Genomic DNA, 16,122 nt, shown 5'->3' with positions numbered 1-16,122 from the left:
GTCGTAGGTGATGATGACTGGCGCGGTGAAAAATAAGGCCAGGTGGCTGTGAGGGGCCCACGAAGCAGCTAGCGCCAGGGGCCACGCTGCGTTGTGCTGCGCCACGCTACGGCGCCGCACCATTAAAAATGACAAATGCCCTCATCAGCTTTCTTTCCCAGGTTAGCCACCGCTGCCTGATGATCCTGAAGCCCCGTGTCTGCCCCAGCTCATCAGCCGGCCTTTGCCACTTAAATGCAACGACCATTTATTAGGTGTGAGTCATCTTTCATTTTCACTGTGTTCGATTGTTGCCTTTGTAAATGTGAGAATTTACATACGAAAAGGGTACAAAAGAAAACAGTTTAGACTTAAGCGAAGGACACAGAAACTGACTGTAAGTAAAAAATAGGCATTCATATTTTAAGCTGAAGCTTCACGAGTCAAGGCGTTAATTCAGTCCCTAAAAACTAAAGCAGGTGAAAAGTATCTGGGCCAGTGTGCTGTGGAGGGACAGCACTGAAGTATTAGGCCATCCAGTGGCCCGGGGTAAAACCAGGCCTACTCAGGCTGCAGATTAACAACTCCATCCCACTTCTTCACCTCCAGGGACGCGGTGGGGCGGGGGCAGATCTGGCCCAAGACAGGTGTATAGTTCTGGGCCGGGGGGGGGGCGGCAACTGCCCCATCCTCCGCCGAAGCAGGGCCCCGGTCCCCTGTGTCCCCGCGGGGAAAAGCTCATTGTACGCGCCATCTGTTGCAGCACACGTGCGCACAAAAGGGGGGTGAGAGGGGCAGGAGCAGGGGACTGATGTGCAAACGCCTGTTTAATAACATTAGGAGGCGCAGCTGAATTTGTCTAAGCTATTAAAGAACATTTTCATTGCAAATGGGATTTGCTCTTGTGTGAGCGGAGGGTGGCGCGCCATAAGGTGGCCTCAGACGTTTTTGAAAAGACGTTTGTGGTTGTCAGCTATTGTTTTTTTTCTCTTTAGTTTAATCACCTAAAGCATTTTTCTTTTATAAAAGCAAAAACTTGACATCCCAAATTGAGATCATTTAATATAATAAACATTTCTTCACTTTCAGCACACTTTCAGTTTAAAGAAGGTACGCATGGACATATGGGAGACGAAACTGCTCGACAGCGGCAGTATTTATTTTTTTTTATCCACAGGCTGCCGAGCAAATAAAACAACCGTTTAGATCGTCTCCCGTGGGGGGGTAAGCTTGGCTTTAGGTTTACTTGGCGTGCAGTAGCGGCGGCAGCCCGACGGGTGGCGTCATTTCCCTTCAGAGCAGCGGACGCCGCTTCAAATAGGTCAAGGAAAAAGTTTTGTGTTTTGACAATGCGAGGTGGGCGGAGGCGGGTTGCGGATTGGTTGGTGAGTTTCAGCTACCCGCTCGGTGATTGGCCCCGGCCCTTTAATGGGGCTGTGAGCAGGCAATGTTGGGTCTCCCCCATACCTCCTCCTCCTCCTCCTCCTCCTCGTACCCCCCCCTCCCCTCCTGCTCCCCGCGCCCCACGGCCTCTACACTCCGCGCTTCCCTTGCGCTGATTGTCACACATTGTTTACTACGGCTTGAAATGTGACTCACAACAGAGGCTATCTCCTGGAGTACCGCTCTGACAACTGAGGGATTCTTTTGACGCGCGCCCTGCGTCTTGATTATTTGGGGACAGGCTGTGGAGACTACCCTTCTGCCATGACAGTGGATTTGTTTGCGCTTTTATGCGTCCTGGTCATCACTTCTTCTGCGATGGAAGGTAAATAAGAAATCGGGACTGTGCTTGCTGTAGGTGGTGGGAGACGCTCCTGTCCGGGGCGCGCTGTGCGCCTTGGGGATGCTTCGGCGTCGGGCACCGCTGCGTCTCCGGCGTGCAGGGGATGTCACACACGTGGATCGCCGCTTTGGTTGTCCGTTTATTTCGGAGCTGTCTCATCATGATGTTACTTCTTCTTGCGAACACCGGCACTTTGTGTGATTAAATGTTCAGCACTCTGTAATTCGTTAGTTGCTGTTCTTGTTTTTTTTGCGATAAAATCCGCTTTCCTCACTGATCTGGTCTACCCGGTTCCGTCTGTAGCGTGACAGGAGCAGAAGTCTCCTTCATTAATTGTGTTGTTTCAGATTCTCGTTATCCCACACGAGCTATTAATTTTTCTCAGTGGGACGCGAAGGCTGCACAACTGCCTGTCAAACCTGCAAAGATTCCCCATAACGCTTTTTTTCTCCTTTCATTAAAGTGTTCATAGAAATTACTATTAGGAAAAGCTCTTCAGCGTCTTTCTGTAACATGTGGAAAAGCTGTTAAGATTGTGGATTTTGCTGAAAGGAAGAAGAATTTTCCTCTTTTGTTAAATTTCTCTTTTTTTTATAAATATATATAAAATGGTAAATCCACCATTATTAAAAGCACTCCGGTGCTCTCCTTTTCTCCCAGACTGTTCCTGTATTTTCCTCCTCATCCATCTCCGTTCCCCTTATTCTGTCTTTGTCTGCATCTCCTCCTATTTTCCCTTTTTTTTTTCCCTCCCCTTCCTCTCTCACGCACTCATCTGGACAAGCGCTGCGGCCACCGCTACAGTAGCTTGATATCTCCAGTTAAACATGTTTTTCATTTCCGCTGCGGGACCCCAGGGACCGGACACTGGGCTGTAGCCTCAGACGTTAGCTGGATGGATATCCTGGCAGCACCGTGGATACATAGTGTCCTCTCTGGTTTTATTGTGCACTAGTTCTTACTTTGAATGCGCCCGGCTTCCCTGCGCGCCTGTCTTGGTCTTAGCTCCCACCAGTACTTCTATCAAGAGCACAATTATAATGAGTTTTCTCACATTTAGGTTCCCCCTTTAATCATTTACAACTCTGCTTCTGGACGCTTCCCAGGCTCGATCCGCGCTCTGTAATTCAGTTTGTTTGTGCTCATCAGATTTCCACACGGCTACGGATACCAAGCCCAGGCCCAAATTGCTACCTCTTGCGAGAAAGGATATTTTGAGGTTCAGATGTTTACCCCATGTGAAATGACAGCAGAAATGTAATTTCAGAGAGATAAACGGGAGGACGAGAGGGAGGAGCGGCTTTCCCCGTGCTTGGAAAAGGGGTGTGGGATTCCTGCTTTAAAAAGACGGGATGAGAACGAAGCAGATGGGCAGGGAGATGGCCCCTGGGTTACCTCAGCAACGAGGATGAAAGTGTTTTCCATGTTTTGGTTGCTAATTGAAAGGAGGTTTCCCCGTGGGAAGGTTAAAATCTTCACCGATCTGAACTTCAATCTGTTGCTCTTTCATTTTTTTTGGGGGTGTGTGTGTGTGTGAGAGAGAGAGAGAGAGAGAGAGAGAGAGAGAGAGAGAGAGAGAGAGAAAGTGGAGCCACTGACCACATTATCCCTGCCTATCCTGTCGCCCTTAATCTGATTACAAGATCAAATCAGCAGATAATCACAAAGTGTCAGGGATCTGTCTGAATGCATGTCTGTACCGGGGGTGCCGGCAGCCTTGACCATATGGATGCGTAGTTGTGATGAAGTGAATAATTTATTTGAGCTCGCTCGCTCTCTCTGCACACGCTTTTTTTTTAACTCAAAGTAAACACCCCACACACCACTGATGAACTGATGACCTGTGGGATGAAAATCCTAAGGAAGAAATAGTATGTGGATGGATAGTTTGGAGAGAGCTGAGCATGGAGGAATGAGCTCGGGAGTTGGAGTCCGCAGTGGTAAAGGTTTGTGTGTCCAAACGTAGCGCAGCGAAGGGCCGAAACTGTTTGAGTGTAACTTTAAATTTTCTCCGACGAATAATCCAGACCGTGCCACCCGCGTGAAGACGTGACGTTAACCGACGGAAATGCATTCGCCGGCAATTTATTGAAGAGGGGCCGAGGGGCAGCCAGGGCCAAAGCTAACGGGGAGCAGAGTGAAGACGGGGATTTGCATGACATTACAGGAAGAAGCACGCGTTGCGCCCTGTTTGAGCCCTATTTGTCTTTTTGTTCCACTTCTGCCCATCATCTGCACCTTCCCTGCTAACTTTTCTCCCCTTTTCCCCTCGTACCTCACTCTGTCTTCCATATTTTCTTCGCTAATCTCCCCTTTCCACTCCCGTCTCCCTCCTCGTTCCTTCAGCCCGCCGTCTCTGCGGCATGCAGATGATTCTTGCCAGCAGCAGCAGTAATTCTCCACTACTTACAGAGCCATTGCTTATTTCTGTTTGCCCTTAAACCAATTAGGCTTAGATAAGCCCGCTCATTTAACGGCCTGGAACTGGGTGGCGGAGGGAGGAGGAGGAGGAGGAGGAGGAATTGAGGGAATGGGGATGAAACGGCGTTTGAAGATAGACGGGGACCGAGGGAGATATAAAGATGAGAGAGGAAGAAGGAGGGAGGTCAGCGAATTTCAGCAAAGATACAGAATGCATGTTTTACAAATGAGTGGGCTGAAATTGAACAAGGCTAAGAAAGTAAGTGAACAGAGGCTGTCACACTTATCTGACATACAGTAGGTCCCTGCGCCACGCTTTGCTGGTGTAAAACAGCAGCGGCGTTTAGTATGATAAAAGAATGTTAGTAATGTGCTGTAACCAGTCCCTCAGGACGCTGCGTTAAGTACCTGCATTGCACTGTGGTAATGCATCATCCTCAGAGGATGGACTGGCCCATATTGCTGCTTCCCGAATAAACAAAGAGTTATGATAGCTTAAATAATCAATGATATATGGGGGCTGCTACTGCACACTGTTGATATACAGTAGATTCATCAGCAGCTTTCGAATGGCATATTGATCAGAGAGGTTAGAGGACAGACTCTTGAAGGGCGGGTTCCAGCCCCTGTCTCCGCAAGTAATTTCCCTGCTGAAGTGTCCTTTAGCATGACACTGACTCAGCTCCAGGGGCATTGTCCTGTAGCTGACCTGTTGCTCCGACCTCACCGTGCAAAGAAGTGTACGGGGCTGCTTAGGAATTTTCTGCAGTCTGCATCTACGCTGAAGGAAAATGTCTCAAAACGTCAGCAGATAAAGAGAACTAAACATTACTGTAACTGCTGATCAGTCGTTCACAGCGGCTGGGAGGGATTTTAGCCCATTCCTCTATACGACAACGCTTTCGTTCTGAGATGTCGTGGGTTTCGACACACAAACGGCTTGCTTCAGGTCCTGCCACATTTCGATTGGGTCTAATTTTGGGAAACTTGGTGATGTTTTCAGTCGCTTTTATGCAGCTAATAAGTAGCAATATACATAGAAGTTGCCGAGGTTTGGCAAGTCACAAACGACACGCGAGACACGCGTTAAAGTGAGGTGCCACGCTTCCGATCGGACGCAAGAGCCGCTCATGGTCGACGCCGGTCTTTGCTTCACAAATTTTAACTGGAAAAACAGGTTGCTGTCACTCTGAATATCCACCACACCAGTCTGATGGTTTGCAAAATAGTGCTTCGGATTTCTCTTAAAACAAGCGGTCATGATTTTCGCGAGTTTTAAGAGGAGCGGGGGGAGCAAGACACTTTAGGTCCTTTGGTTGGTCCAACACTTCTTGTCAAGCTCAAATGATTCTCAGTTGTTTCCCCACACTCAAATCTTGCGGCGAAGACTGAGCTTGCATTGATGTAGACAGGCTTTAGTGCGGAGTTAAGAATTTTCTACCGCTCAATGTGTATTTTGTGCGAGCTCACCAGCTGTGCAGAGGAGACAGCCTGTAAAAAGAGTCCTGTTGAGCCTCTAATGGATGTGAATGCAAGATCGCTCCTCTGTTCACTCATTTTAAATTGTTGGAGAAAAAAAATCAAGAAAATATAAGTACAACATAATCTCGTGGGGTTGAGGAGGCAGACATGAAGGATTACGTGTGCGAGTGCTCACATGAGTGTATTTCGGCCAAGGGGCTCCACTGTTGAACTGGGACCACCTAAAGTGGAATTCAATTTTTCCCTTGTTGTGCGTATTGTACGTTTGGGTTTTTCCGTGTCGTCAGTATAGTGCTAAAACCATTATGGCTGGCAGGGGCAGTAGACATGTCCTCATCCCATAATGGAGGCTTTATTTTGCCCACAGTGCAAAGACTGCGTGGCGTTGAGGCGCACTTACACGGCCTAGTCAGCTGTGACGACCCCCAGTGTAAACCCCTGCCTGCAGCTCATGTACCTGCAGTCCTGTAAATGTGTTGTTCTTCCCTCTCTGCGAAACTATTATGCTCGCAGGCAGGCAAGAATCTGTGGTCTCTGCAGGTTTCTCCCTTCGCAATGTGGTTTTTCACATATTGCAGTATTCTATGCGTTGCGTATTTTCTCTTGGATAATATGATCACTGCCCACTCGCTCTCTCTCTGGTTGTCTCTTTCTCTCTCTCTCTCTCTCTCTCTTTCACACATGCATTCACACACATGCACAGCCCTAGCGTGTACGCACAGAGAGACCCCCTCGCAGCTCACCTTACCCCAGAGACATCTGAGCCTTGGGAAGGCCAGATGGTGGATGCGGGATGGAAGCTTATGCATGTGCACATTTTTATGTACGCCTCAGCGTGAGAATGAGCAGCATCAAGGGAGAGACGAGGAAGAGAGGAACAGATCAGTATGTGCTTTACTGAACGCTTCTGAGTATTCACTCGTAAGTCCAGACTTGGCACTCGCCGTGTGGATACCATGTTGTCTTATGTCCATGTTATCTTCCACACATTCCTGCATCCAGAGATGCTATCGGCAGTGTTAGGTTCCTCCCGTCTCGCTTCGTGCCTGGCCCTTATCAGGGCAGGTGGCCGAATGCAGGACGTGGACTAAGGCCTTATCTGTCCGAATCTCTGGGATAAGCTGTCCCACTGCATCAGCGACACACAAAACGCATTAGGGCGCAGGGGTGAAAACGGTGACGCTCGTGACACGGTTCGACCTCAAACCGTGTTAGTCATCTGTTTGCTGGTTAGGGCAGCTCTCTCAAATGGTAAACACGCAACATGAGCGGAGACGCACACAGCGCCGGAGCTTGACGCGCGCATGAACCCACACACAACCCTCCGAGCCACACCTAGTGGAAAACGGCAGTGCTGGTAATTGATTGGCCGCGGTGACCCAGCATCCCCACCACTGAAGCATGGCGGTGTGAAAAATGTGCTTTTTCTCATTCTTTTTCCCGTCTCTGTGGCTTTTTTTTTTCCTTCTCCATTATCACCTGTCCTGGAGATTGGGTGACAGTTGTGCAGTCAGCAGGAAAGGGGAGCCTCTCCGATATTTGTTGAGTTGAGAGGCGAGAAGAAAAAAGCATTGATTATCGAGTCTTATTTCCCAGCGTTCATGCGGCGCGGCTTCTGGGGCCTCTGTACTTACCAACCCCATTTCCACCACCACACCGCTCGCTCCTCCACCCCACGGCCCCTTAAGCCCCTGTCCGCTCAATCCCTCCCTTCACCAGCTCCGGCCAGTGCAGGTCCACAAAAGCCTGTTGTTGATTCAACTTCCCGGCCGTTTCTTCTTGCCTTCCAGATTGTTCATTTTAATTAAATGTGAGCGTAGACGCAAGGTGCACCCCCTTCCTCTCCTTCCTCCTCTCCCAAACGTTCCTGCCGGGGAATAATTGGTTGTCTCCCCCCTCCTCCCTCCTTCACTTGCCTCTTTCCCCTACACGTTTTTCGGTTAAAAACAGATGCGTTTATAAAGCATTGTAGGGTTTGCAACAAGGACGAAATCCGAGCCCGTCCTCCTGGAGGTGTAATAGGCGCAGGATCGGCAGGAACAGGAAGAGGGTAAAGAGGCTGTTGGGGTTGCAGGCATGCAGGAACAAAGAGCTTCATTTATGATTGGTTATAATGAGATCTGTTTTTGAGTCAGGGCCAGGATGATTTAATATGAATTTTAACCCCCAAGGCTAAAGCTTAAGGGCTGCAAGTGGGAAAGGTGACAGGGCAGAGGCTCGCTAGGGAGTGTGAGGAAGGCAAGTATAGTGGTGCAGTGTTTTTGTGACTTCCACTGCGTGGGAAACTTTTAAAGTCCGCAATCAAACTGATAGGAATATCAGTTTAGCACACTCCTGATAACTGTACACTATGTTTATGCAGTAAATCCCTTGCCCTTCGAGTTTAAATGCACTATATATGAAGTTGCTGCTGTACAGGAGGAAAAAAAAATAAAACTCGTGGTACATTTTGCATTTAAAGTGAATTAGCAGCCCAGAGGATGCTGTGTCTCCAGCGCTCGGAGGAATTAAAGGCAGAACGTTAATAGGGCTGAAATTACGGACGGTGGTGGAAGCTGCTGCACTTCTGATTAAATAAAAGCTGGCTCCTCCACAGGCTGTTTCTCATAGGGACTGACAAGCTCACACATACACACACATACACACCAGCACAGATGTGAATGTCTAAGACCCTACACACACACAGCCATACATAGCTTTGATGTGTGGAAAGGAAATGAGCAGAGACTGAGAGCTAAGGGCCTGGGCCTGGGGCCTGTCCCATTATTAATGAGTAAGTGCCAGTGCCTCTCCCAGGTTCAGGACATGTGGACATATTTCACCATTCGCCTGCCCTTCCACTCGCCATAACTGTAATCTCTTATTAAACATTAGCTTCTCTGCAAAAGAGCGTCGGAGAACTTGCGCGCGTATATTTGTGTGTCTGCGTGGGAAATGAAAATTGTGTGTGTGGAGATAAAAGCCTGCGCAGTGCAAAATGAAACGCAAGCTTCCGAGAAGGACACTGATGGGCCAATAAGTAGCGGTGGTGGGAGGACAGTTCTCACCCCGCGTAACGCCGAAGCCCTCTGCCAGGCAAATTTCCTCCCGCCCTGTGCTGTCCACTTCTCTAGCTGGATAAGAAGAGAGCGTTTTTTTATTTTATTTTTTATTTTTTTTTGAGGTAATTAACTATTGATTTGAAGCACAGAGGGTAATGGGAAACGGTTAGACAGTATCTGGCTCTACCAGCCGTGGCCTGGCTGGTAGAGTACAACAAGAAAACTGACAGGGTGAAAGGCGATTCCCCAAACGGACCGAAGTCAAAGGTGGTTTGTTTGGCTTCTGAGCTCTGTTCTCTGTATTTAGGCGAAAAGAGATTTGTCAGGAGGAAACAGATCTATCGGGAGCCCGGGAACGTCTGTTGTTTGTGCGTAGCTTTTATTTAATATTCAGTTTCATATAGTATATTGTCCCCTGTTGGCATATTTATTACGTTTATCGTGTTTTGTTTTGATGGCTGGTTTGACAATCTAATCCCAGTCCATGGTGACTTGTTGACCTCTCCTCCCCTTCATGAATAGTTATGAAATCACAACCAGAGGGGGATTCATTTGAATGCGATTCATCCTGAGGTCACATCCCATACGGTTATACATTCTGCCCCTGAGATATTTAGTGCGTACTTTCGGCGTGACACATGCAAGTGAAGATGAAATTTCCCACAAAGAGATTCTGTTCTGTTGCTTCCTCCGTGTCCTCCTCCTTCGGCTCTGTGTGGTATTGTTGTTGTTGGAGGCGAGCTCGAGGACGAGGATTAGGACTCATTTGTGCAAGAGAACAGAGGCGACGAGGGACGATGACACAGAGAGGGATAGAGGGATAGGCCTGTATCTGCCTACAATCTTATTTGTGCTAATGAGGAGGCTGGTGGTTCTGGCTGCTAACCCTTAAGCACATCCAGCCCTTTAGAGTGTGTTCGCCTGCGTGAGAGTGCATCTCCTTGGATGTCTGTGGGCCTTTTTTTTTTTTTTAGAGAAATCTCTAATAAATGATGTGGGGAAAATTGCCGGGTGCTGTACATCGGGGTAATTTGTGTATTCACCATTAGCGGGAGCTTGTTCGCTACTGTTGTGGTTACATTTATGAAGGATGTCTTGATTCAGCTAGTTAGCACGGCAGCCTCAGTCACAGTACCGTCCTGTCCCAAACCTCTTCTTTCGCATTGGGGTTCACTGAACAGTGTAAAATTCATGCCCCTCTCCAGTTGTTCCCTTCCTCCTCATCCCTTATTCCTATGAAGTCTTTCCCCTCCCCGCTTTCTCCCAAGGCTGGGCATTTAAAGCGGCATACCTTTGATGTGAGCTTCACACACTGTTAGACACCCGCTCAGCAGATTGACACTGATGTCTGGGCGGAGTCAGCCCAATTTCTGAGAGCCGGGGAAACGAACGGCTCCAAATATACAGTACACACACATAGTTTGCACTCAGCTAGTTTTAAATAAAGTAAAGTGGGATGTGGAAAACGAACAGCTGTGCTCGTTTCGCCACTGTATGACATGTCAAGATGACAAACGTTTCCACTAAGCCAAGTCGAATCTAATTGTACAGCGGTTTTCCTGGCGCTTTACAACTGTGTCACATCGGTTTTAGAGGAAATTCAGTTAAAATCAAAAAAGATGCATCCTTGGCATATGACTGACGTGAGATTATTAATGCATGATATGCAAGGCTGGCCTCTTTTTCTCATATATTCCAAATATAGTACAATGTTAGATCTTAACAACAGGCTAAGTGAATGAGACCTTACTAGTGGGTGATGTGTGAGTGTTACATTTATGTGAATGTCGGCTCTGAGAATTTCTTATCTTGTTTTCCGCTTTTCTGTAAATCTGTGAAGATTTATACACCGATCGGGCATAACATTATGACCACCTTCCTAATACTGTGTAGGTCTCCCTTGTGCCTCCAAAACAGTTGTGACTCATCAGAGAATGGACATGGACCTTCTGAGGGTGTCCTGTGGTGTCTGGCAACAGAATGTTGTTAGTGGGGGCCTTTGGGTCCTATGGGTTGAGAGGAGAGGCCTCTGTGGATCATCCCACAGATACTTGGTCAGTTTGGGATCTAGTGAATTTGGAGGCCAGGTCAACACCTTGTGCTGTTCTTCATGTTTTCTAAGTTGTTCCTAAACAGTTTTGGTGTGTGTGCCTGCGTCAGGCTGCATCCTCCTGGGGATGGCTGCTGCCATCAAGGAGTGTCATTGCTATGGGGTGGGGGTGTCTGGTCTGGTCTAGGTGGGTGGTACATGTCTAAGTAACATCCACTCAAATGCCAGGTCCAAAAGTTTCCCAGCAGAACATTGTATTGTCACAATGTTGGCACTGTCAATGTTATTTACTTCTCCTGTCAGTGGTTTTAATGTTGTGGCTGATCAGCGTATGCCAATAGTATTAACAGGAATTTTTCCAGTTCCACATAAAATACAAATTACAAGATTGGGAATGACTTTAATTTGGGGACTTATGTCTTGGCTTACCACTCAGACACCAACATTTCCTCTAATCATGATGTCCTCCACAAATGTCGTCCGTCACGCCGCGTTAATAAACGACTTAATCAAAATATTGCACAACCCTGGTAAGGCGTGGCTAGTGTGTAAATTAATGGGCATTTAATCAGCCGTTCCTGCTCTCTCCAATTCATCATCTAATTTTAATTTTTAATTTTTATTTTTTGCCTGTGAGAGTTTCAAAGCTCGTGACAGAATGTTAAACTTCAAACTAATAAGAGTGGATTTGTGTCAAGAAAACCTCGATGGCGCTGAATTCTATGTCTCTGTCGATGTTGGCCCACGCAGACCGATCTCTGTCGGGGAGGTCCGTCTCGGAGATCTTTGTGTGTTGTCACTTTTATGCCAGAGAGTACTGCGTGTTCTTTTTGCAAACGTGCACCATTTCAGTATTAGAGTTCATATGTATTTTGAATGAATCACACTACCGAGTTCCTCCCAGAGATTTCAGTTGGATACATCACGTCCCAACTTGCATCAATGACGTAGCTGAAAGGCCGATAACAAAACGGCTGTCCGGATAAAAGCGGCTGGCCAAGGAGAGTAATGCAGGGGCGTGTTGTAGTGTGACAGACTCCCTGGCTTTTGTTCTCCAATTCAAGGTATTGGTCTTACCTTCCTCAGACGTCAGGCTGCGATGATAAAGGAACAATATCTCTGTATTTGCGTATTTTTAAAAGCCTTACGTGAGTGTGACAGACTGCTTTGATTTGCGTAGACATCCTGTGCGTGTGTTCACGCATGTGTTTTCTGACAGCAATGTGTGTGATAATGATTCTCTGGTCGTTTTTAAATGTTGTGCGTGTGTGTGTGAATGAGTGTACACAACGGTCGACAACTCCTCTCCTTGTAAGTGAATAAAGAGACTCCATTAAAATCTTAACAGTCCACCTGCTGCCAGCCACGTTTATTCTCTTTTGAAGGTTAGAAACACGAACGTTCTCAGCCCCCGAAAATTTTGCTTTTACGTCTTTAAAAAGTCCCAGCCATTCATTCGGCGCTTTAGGAAAACCACCTGACACGTGAACTTGCCTTGCCCAAGGTGGAGCGGAGTGGCGCAGATGTGTATTGCTCTCTTCATGTGATGGTTATAACTCCTGACAAGGTCACAGCGTGAGTGCACGTGCGTGTGTGTTTGTGTGAGTAAACTCAAGCGTGCGTTTAAAAAAATCAAAAAAAAAAATCACTCAGCCTTCTCTAAAAGGTCTTTCAGACACCTGTCAATGATTGGCCCGAAAGAGGACACCTTCTTTCTGCTGTTGTTGACGGCTGAAAGTGTAGAGGGAGTGTGGGGAGTCACTCGCATTATTGCACATGTTTTGAATCAATTTGAGGCTCGGGAAATGCTTGGGAAATCTACCTCCACCTTTCGATAAACATCATTCGGCAACCTCCATAAAAGGAAAAGCATGATAGATGCCCGGGTAGATGGATAGTGACTCTGAAAAAAGTGGCAAAGACAAAAAAAGAAGCCAAGAAGCAAGAAGCCTCTATCTCTCTCTCTCTCTCTCTCTGTCTCTGTGTCTGTCGTCTTGGCTCTAAAGATTGATTGTGAATCGTCCAGGACGTACGAGCGTTGCGATCATATCATGGATCACAGCCTGGGGAAGGAATGACAGATGTCGTAAGCGTCCTTTGTTTATTTGAGAGGCGACTGCGTGTCTGATGGATTGGCTGTGTCCGATGGATGCAGGGATGATTTGTCATCTCTTATGTGTCGTTTGTGTTTTTGTAAGCATTTAAAAGGGCAAAGAAAGGGTTTATTCCATGTAGAACAATGTCTCAACGTTGGCAAATAAATCACTTAAAGGACATATATGGTTAAAGTAATACAATGGCTTTAAATTATAAATAAAGGGCCACTTTTACTAGATATTTTAAACCTTCTTTTTCCTGCCTATTCTATATAGTAATTTCCCAGTGTTTCCCGAGACGCAGATGATTTTAATAGGACATTCATCAAAATTCAGCTACACTACATGAACATTCCTTCCAGACCTAATATGACTCAAAGAAATGGGGCGCCTCACTAGGGTGTTGGGTGGTAAGGGGGCAGCTGAAGGAGAGGTTAAGTGTGTCTCAGTCAAGGTCTTTCTTTGAGTGGCATGTGTACCCTATTTAGGAACCGCCAAAAACCACTGAGCAGAGAGGGCTTGAAGCAGCGCTGACAGGCCCGGATCATGTTGTGATCGCCGTAGCCACACTGGAGAATAGTTACTGGACCAGACACGCTCGCATTCACACACAGTTTGCTGGGGTGCTCTGCTCTCAGCTGGAGCCGAGATCGGGTCATTAATATGGATGACCATTTCTATGCTAACAGCCCTTGATTGCTTTGCCTTTCACTCCGTAGTGACATCAGCACATTGCCTAATTGACAGATAATTGCCAATAATCGCGAGATGGATCAGCGTGAGCGCAATTAACGGGGCTCGCTGCGCCGTGCCAGTTCTTTTAAGAAATCTGGACAGATCTTTTTGTTTAGCAGAGCAGGTAAATCCAAAAGGTTTCTTTTCTGTAAACCCATTTGGAGGCAGTGGATGGATTTTGGATACGTTTAGGATGTTCCCTTTGCAGTGTCTACAGCTGTGTTTGCTGCTGCCTCTGTGAGAGATAAAAGCCAGGCGCTTGTAATGGGATCCCGTCTGTTGGGAAAAGATGGAGGAAATCGCTGGGAGCAGGAATTCGCTTGACTTGTTCGTTTGGGTCAGTGGAGGAAGTGCCGGCGTGCATTTGCGCATGTGTGCGAGTGTGTTGTCCAAAACTGTGTTTGCTCAGCGATAGAAAAACTGAAATGTGATATGCATATCCTCTCCATTCTTCCATGAAAGTACCTGAAAATACCCCTGAAAGAGTCCCATTTAGGCTCGCTCCCAGACAATACAATACAATGCTCCTGATGACAGGCTAACTGGGGGAGGAAATAGCCCTGCTAGAGCCAACATAATAGCGGAATATTCTGGAATCCACAGGAGGGATTTATGGAAGCAAATAGTCTTTTTCTAACATTTGATGGAACAGCGTGTATGGTGCATTTGCGCGTCCGTGTGTGTGTGTGTGTGTGTGTGTGTGTGTGTGTGTGTCTGACATGCCGACCTTCTTTGGTGCATGTGCGCCACGTTCTGTGATGTGCAAGATGTGTGAATTGGAGCCTTGCCTCGCCTGTCAATCAGATGAAGGGATCATTATAGGTGTCACACTCACATCTCTCTAATCAGCTGTCATACTAACACCAACTTATACATGTGCCTCTGTCCAGCTGCCAAATACGAGTTCATGAGTCGGAGATGAATTCACAATGGGATTCAAAGCTTAAATATTTTCCTTGTGAATTTCCTTGCAGTGGTAGCTCACATATCACGCTGAGCAGCCCCTTGGTCTGTCTCACTTCACACGATGCTCTACTAGGCAGGAGATGACTCCATCTTGGGGTCCATATGGACCCTGTGTTGGAGCCACGCTGCTCTCTAACGGGGGAGGGGAGGGCAATTAGCGCTACATTTGCTGAGGATGGCATGGAACCAGAGACCTGTCACCTCTGCTTCTCGGCTCCGTCTTTGAAGGCATGCGTGCGTACGTGTGCGCATGTATGTATGTGCACGAGTGTCTGTGTGTCAGCATGCATTGGGGGGAGGGAGAATCGTATCACGGCACCTGCTTCGCCGCAGGTGGCGGGGCCGCCTCACCGCGACAATGTGTGTGTCTGTGCGAGCGCAAGGGGGGGAAGGGCGGGTTGTTTCCGATTGGCATATTGCGTGTGATCAGAGGCAAAGCAGCATCTAAATGCATGTGGTTACTTATAATCAATGTTACAGCAGATCCCTTTGGGTATGCTAATGTATTCTAAAATGCTAATGGATTTCTGTGCCAAACCCCTAAGTTGTATCATCTGAGTGAATGAGCGACGGCACACACGGTGACAATGAGATGGAAATCTGTTTGAGGAATGTCATGCAGTATCTTGGGAAAACATATTCCTGCACACAGTTACTGAGAAGCCACACTACTGGCATATGGACTCCTTAGGTGGCAGATATTGCATCCTGTTTGTTGAAATGATTTGATCGAAGTTTAAAAGTTCCTTTCATCCCTCTAGTGAAGAACTGATGTGACACAAAATGGTCAGAAGCTCATTGATGCTGTGTCTCTGATAGGATAGACTGCAGTCTCCCCTGGAGACCGGCAATTGCATGTTCCTGCTTTGAAATCCCTCTTGATCGCGGAACACCTGGATGTGATCTTTTGATAATGAAAACAGTAGAAAATACCACTCACCCCTTTCTCTCACTGGGATTAAAAATGTCTCAGTATGTTAGCTTTATATAAATGCCCTCCAGAGGACTTGCTTCTTTTGACTGACCTTAGACAGAGACGTCAATTGCTTTAGCTACATGACCACTCTAATTCCACTAATAATCAGAACAATAGCCTAATCCGAGCAAAATACTTCACGTAACCCCTTCAGTTGGAACAGACTGACCCAATTGGAAGGAATTTTTAATTGGATTGAGAGGGTTGGTGTAAACCTTTTGATTATGTGTTCAGTAGAAAAACACTGCATTAGTGGCTGATAGCCTTTGGTTGGGACAAATTCGTTCTCTCTGAGCATGAGGTAAACACCAAGTAAATTTATAGGCATGGAAACCTGGTTGGAGCAAAATGAATTTCAAAAAGGGTTGGTAAAGATGAAGAATACTGGAATCAATTTGGGCAGCTCCGGTGAAAACGGTCTGTCTTCATCAGCTTCTTCAGTTGAATGAATTCAGTTCTTTCACTTCTTTTCCTCTAACATTTCTGGCGGATTCAACACTCCACAGCGAGCAGAACCACTTTGAGCATGTCAAAAAGAAGTTCTATTCTGACTGATGTTTTGGGGCATTTCAACACATATGTACACTGAT

At 47.0% G+C, this 16,122-nt stretch overlaps 1 protein-coding gene across 1 annotated transcript in view; it reads left to right on the top strand.

Moving 5' to 3' along the window:
* Positions 1-1,659: 1,659 nt before the first annotated feature.
* The window catches only part of ephb1 (EPH receptor B1), a 151,183-nt gene continuing 136,720 nt past the window's right edge, over positions 1,660-16,122 (top strand). Inside the window, exon 1 of the mRNA XM_084546494.1 lies at positions 1,660-1,747. Within this exon, the coding sequence (XP_084402620.1) occupies positions 1,687-1,747 (61 nt within the window). The 5' untranslated portion in view covers positions 1,660-1,686. The remainder of the gene's footprint in view (positions 1,748-16,122) is intronic.

Source organism: Chelon labrosus (genome assembly GCF_963514085.1).
Source record: "Chelon labrosus genome assembly, chromosome: 6".
Lineage (NCBI taxonomy): Eukaryota > Metazoa > Chordata > Actinopteri > Mugiliformes > Mugilidae > Chelon > Chelon labrosus.
This window is presented reverse-complemented; position numbering and strand designations above follow the sequence as displayed.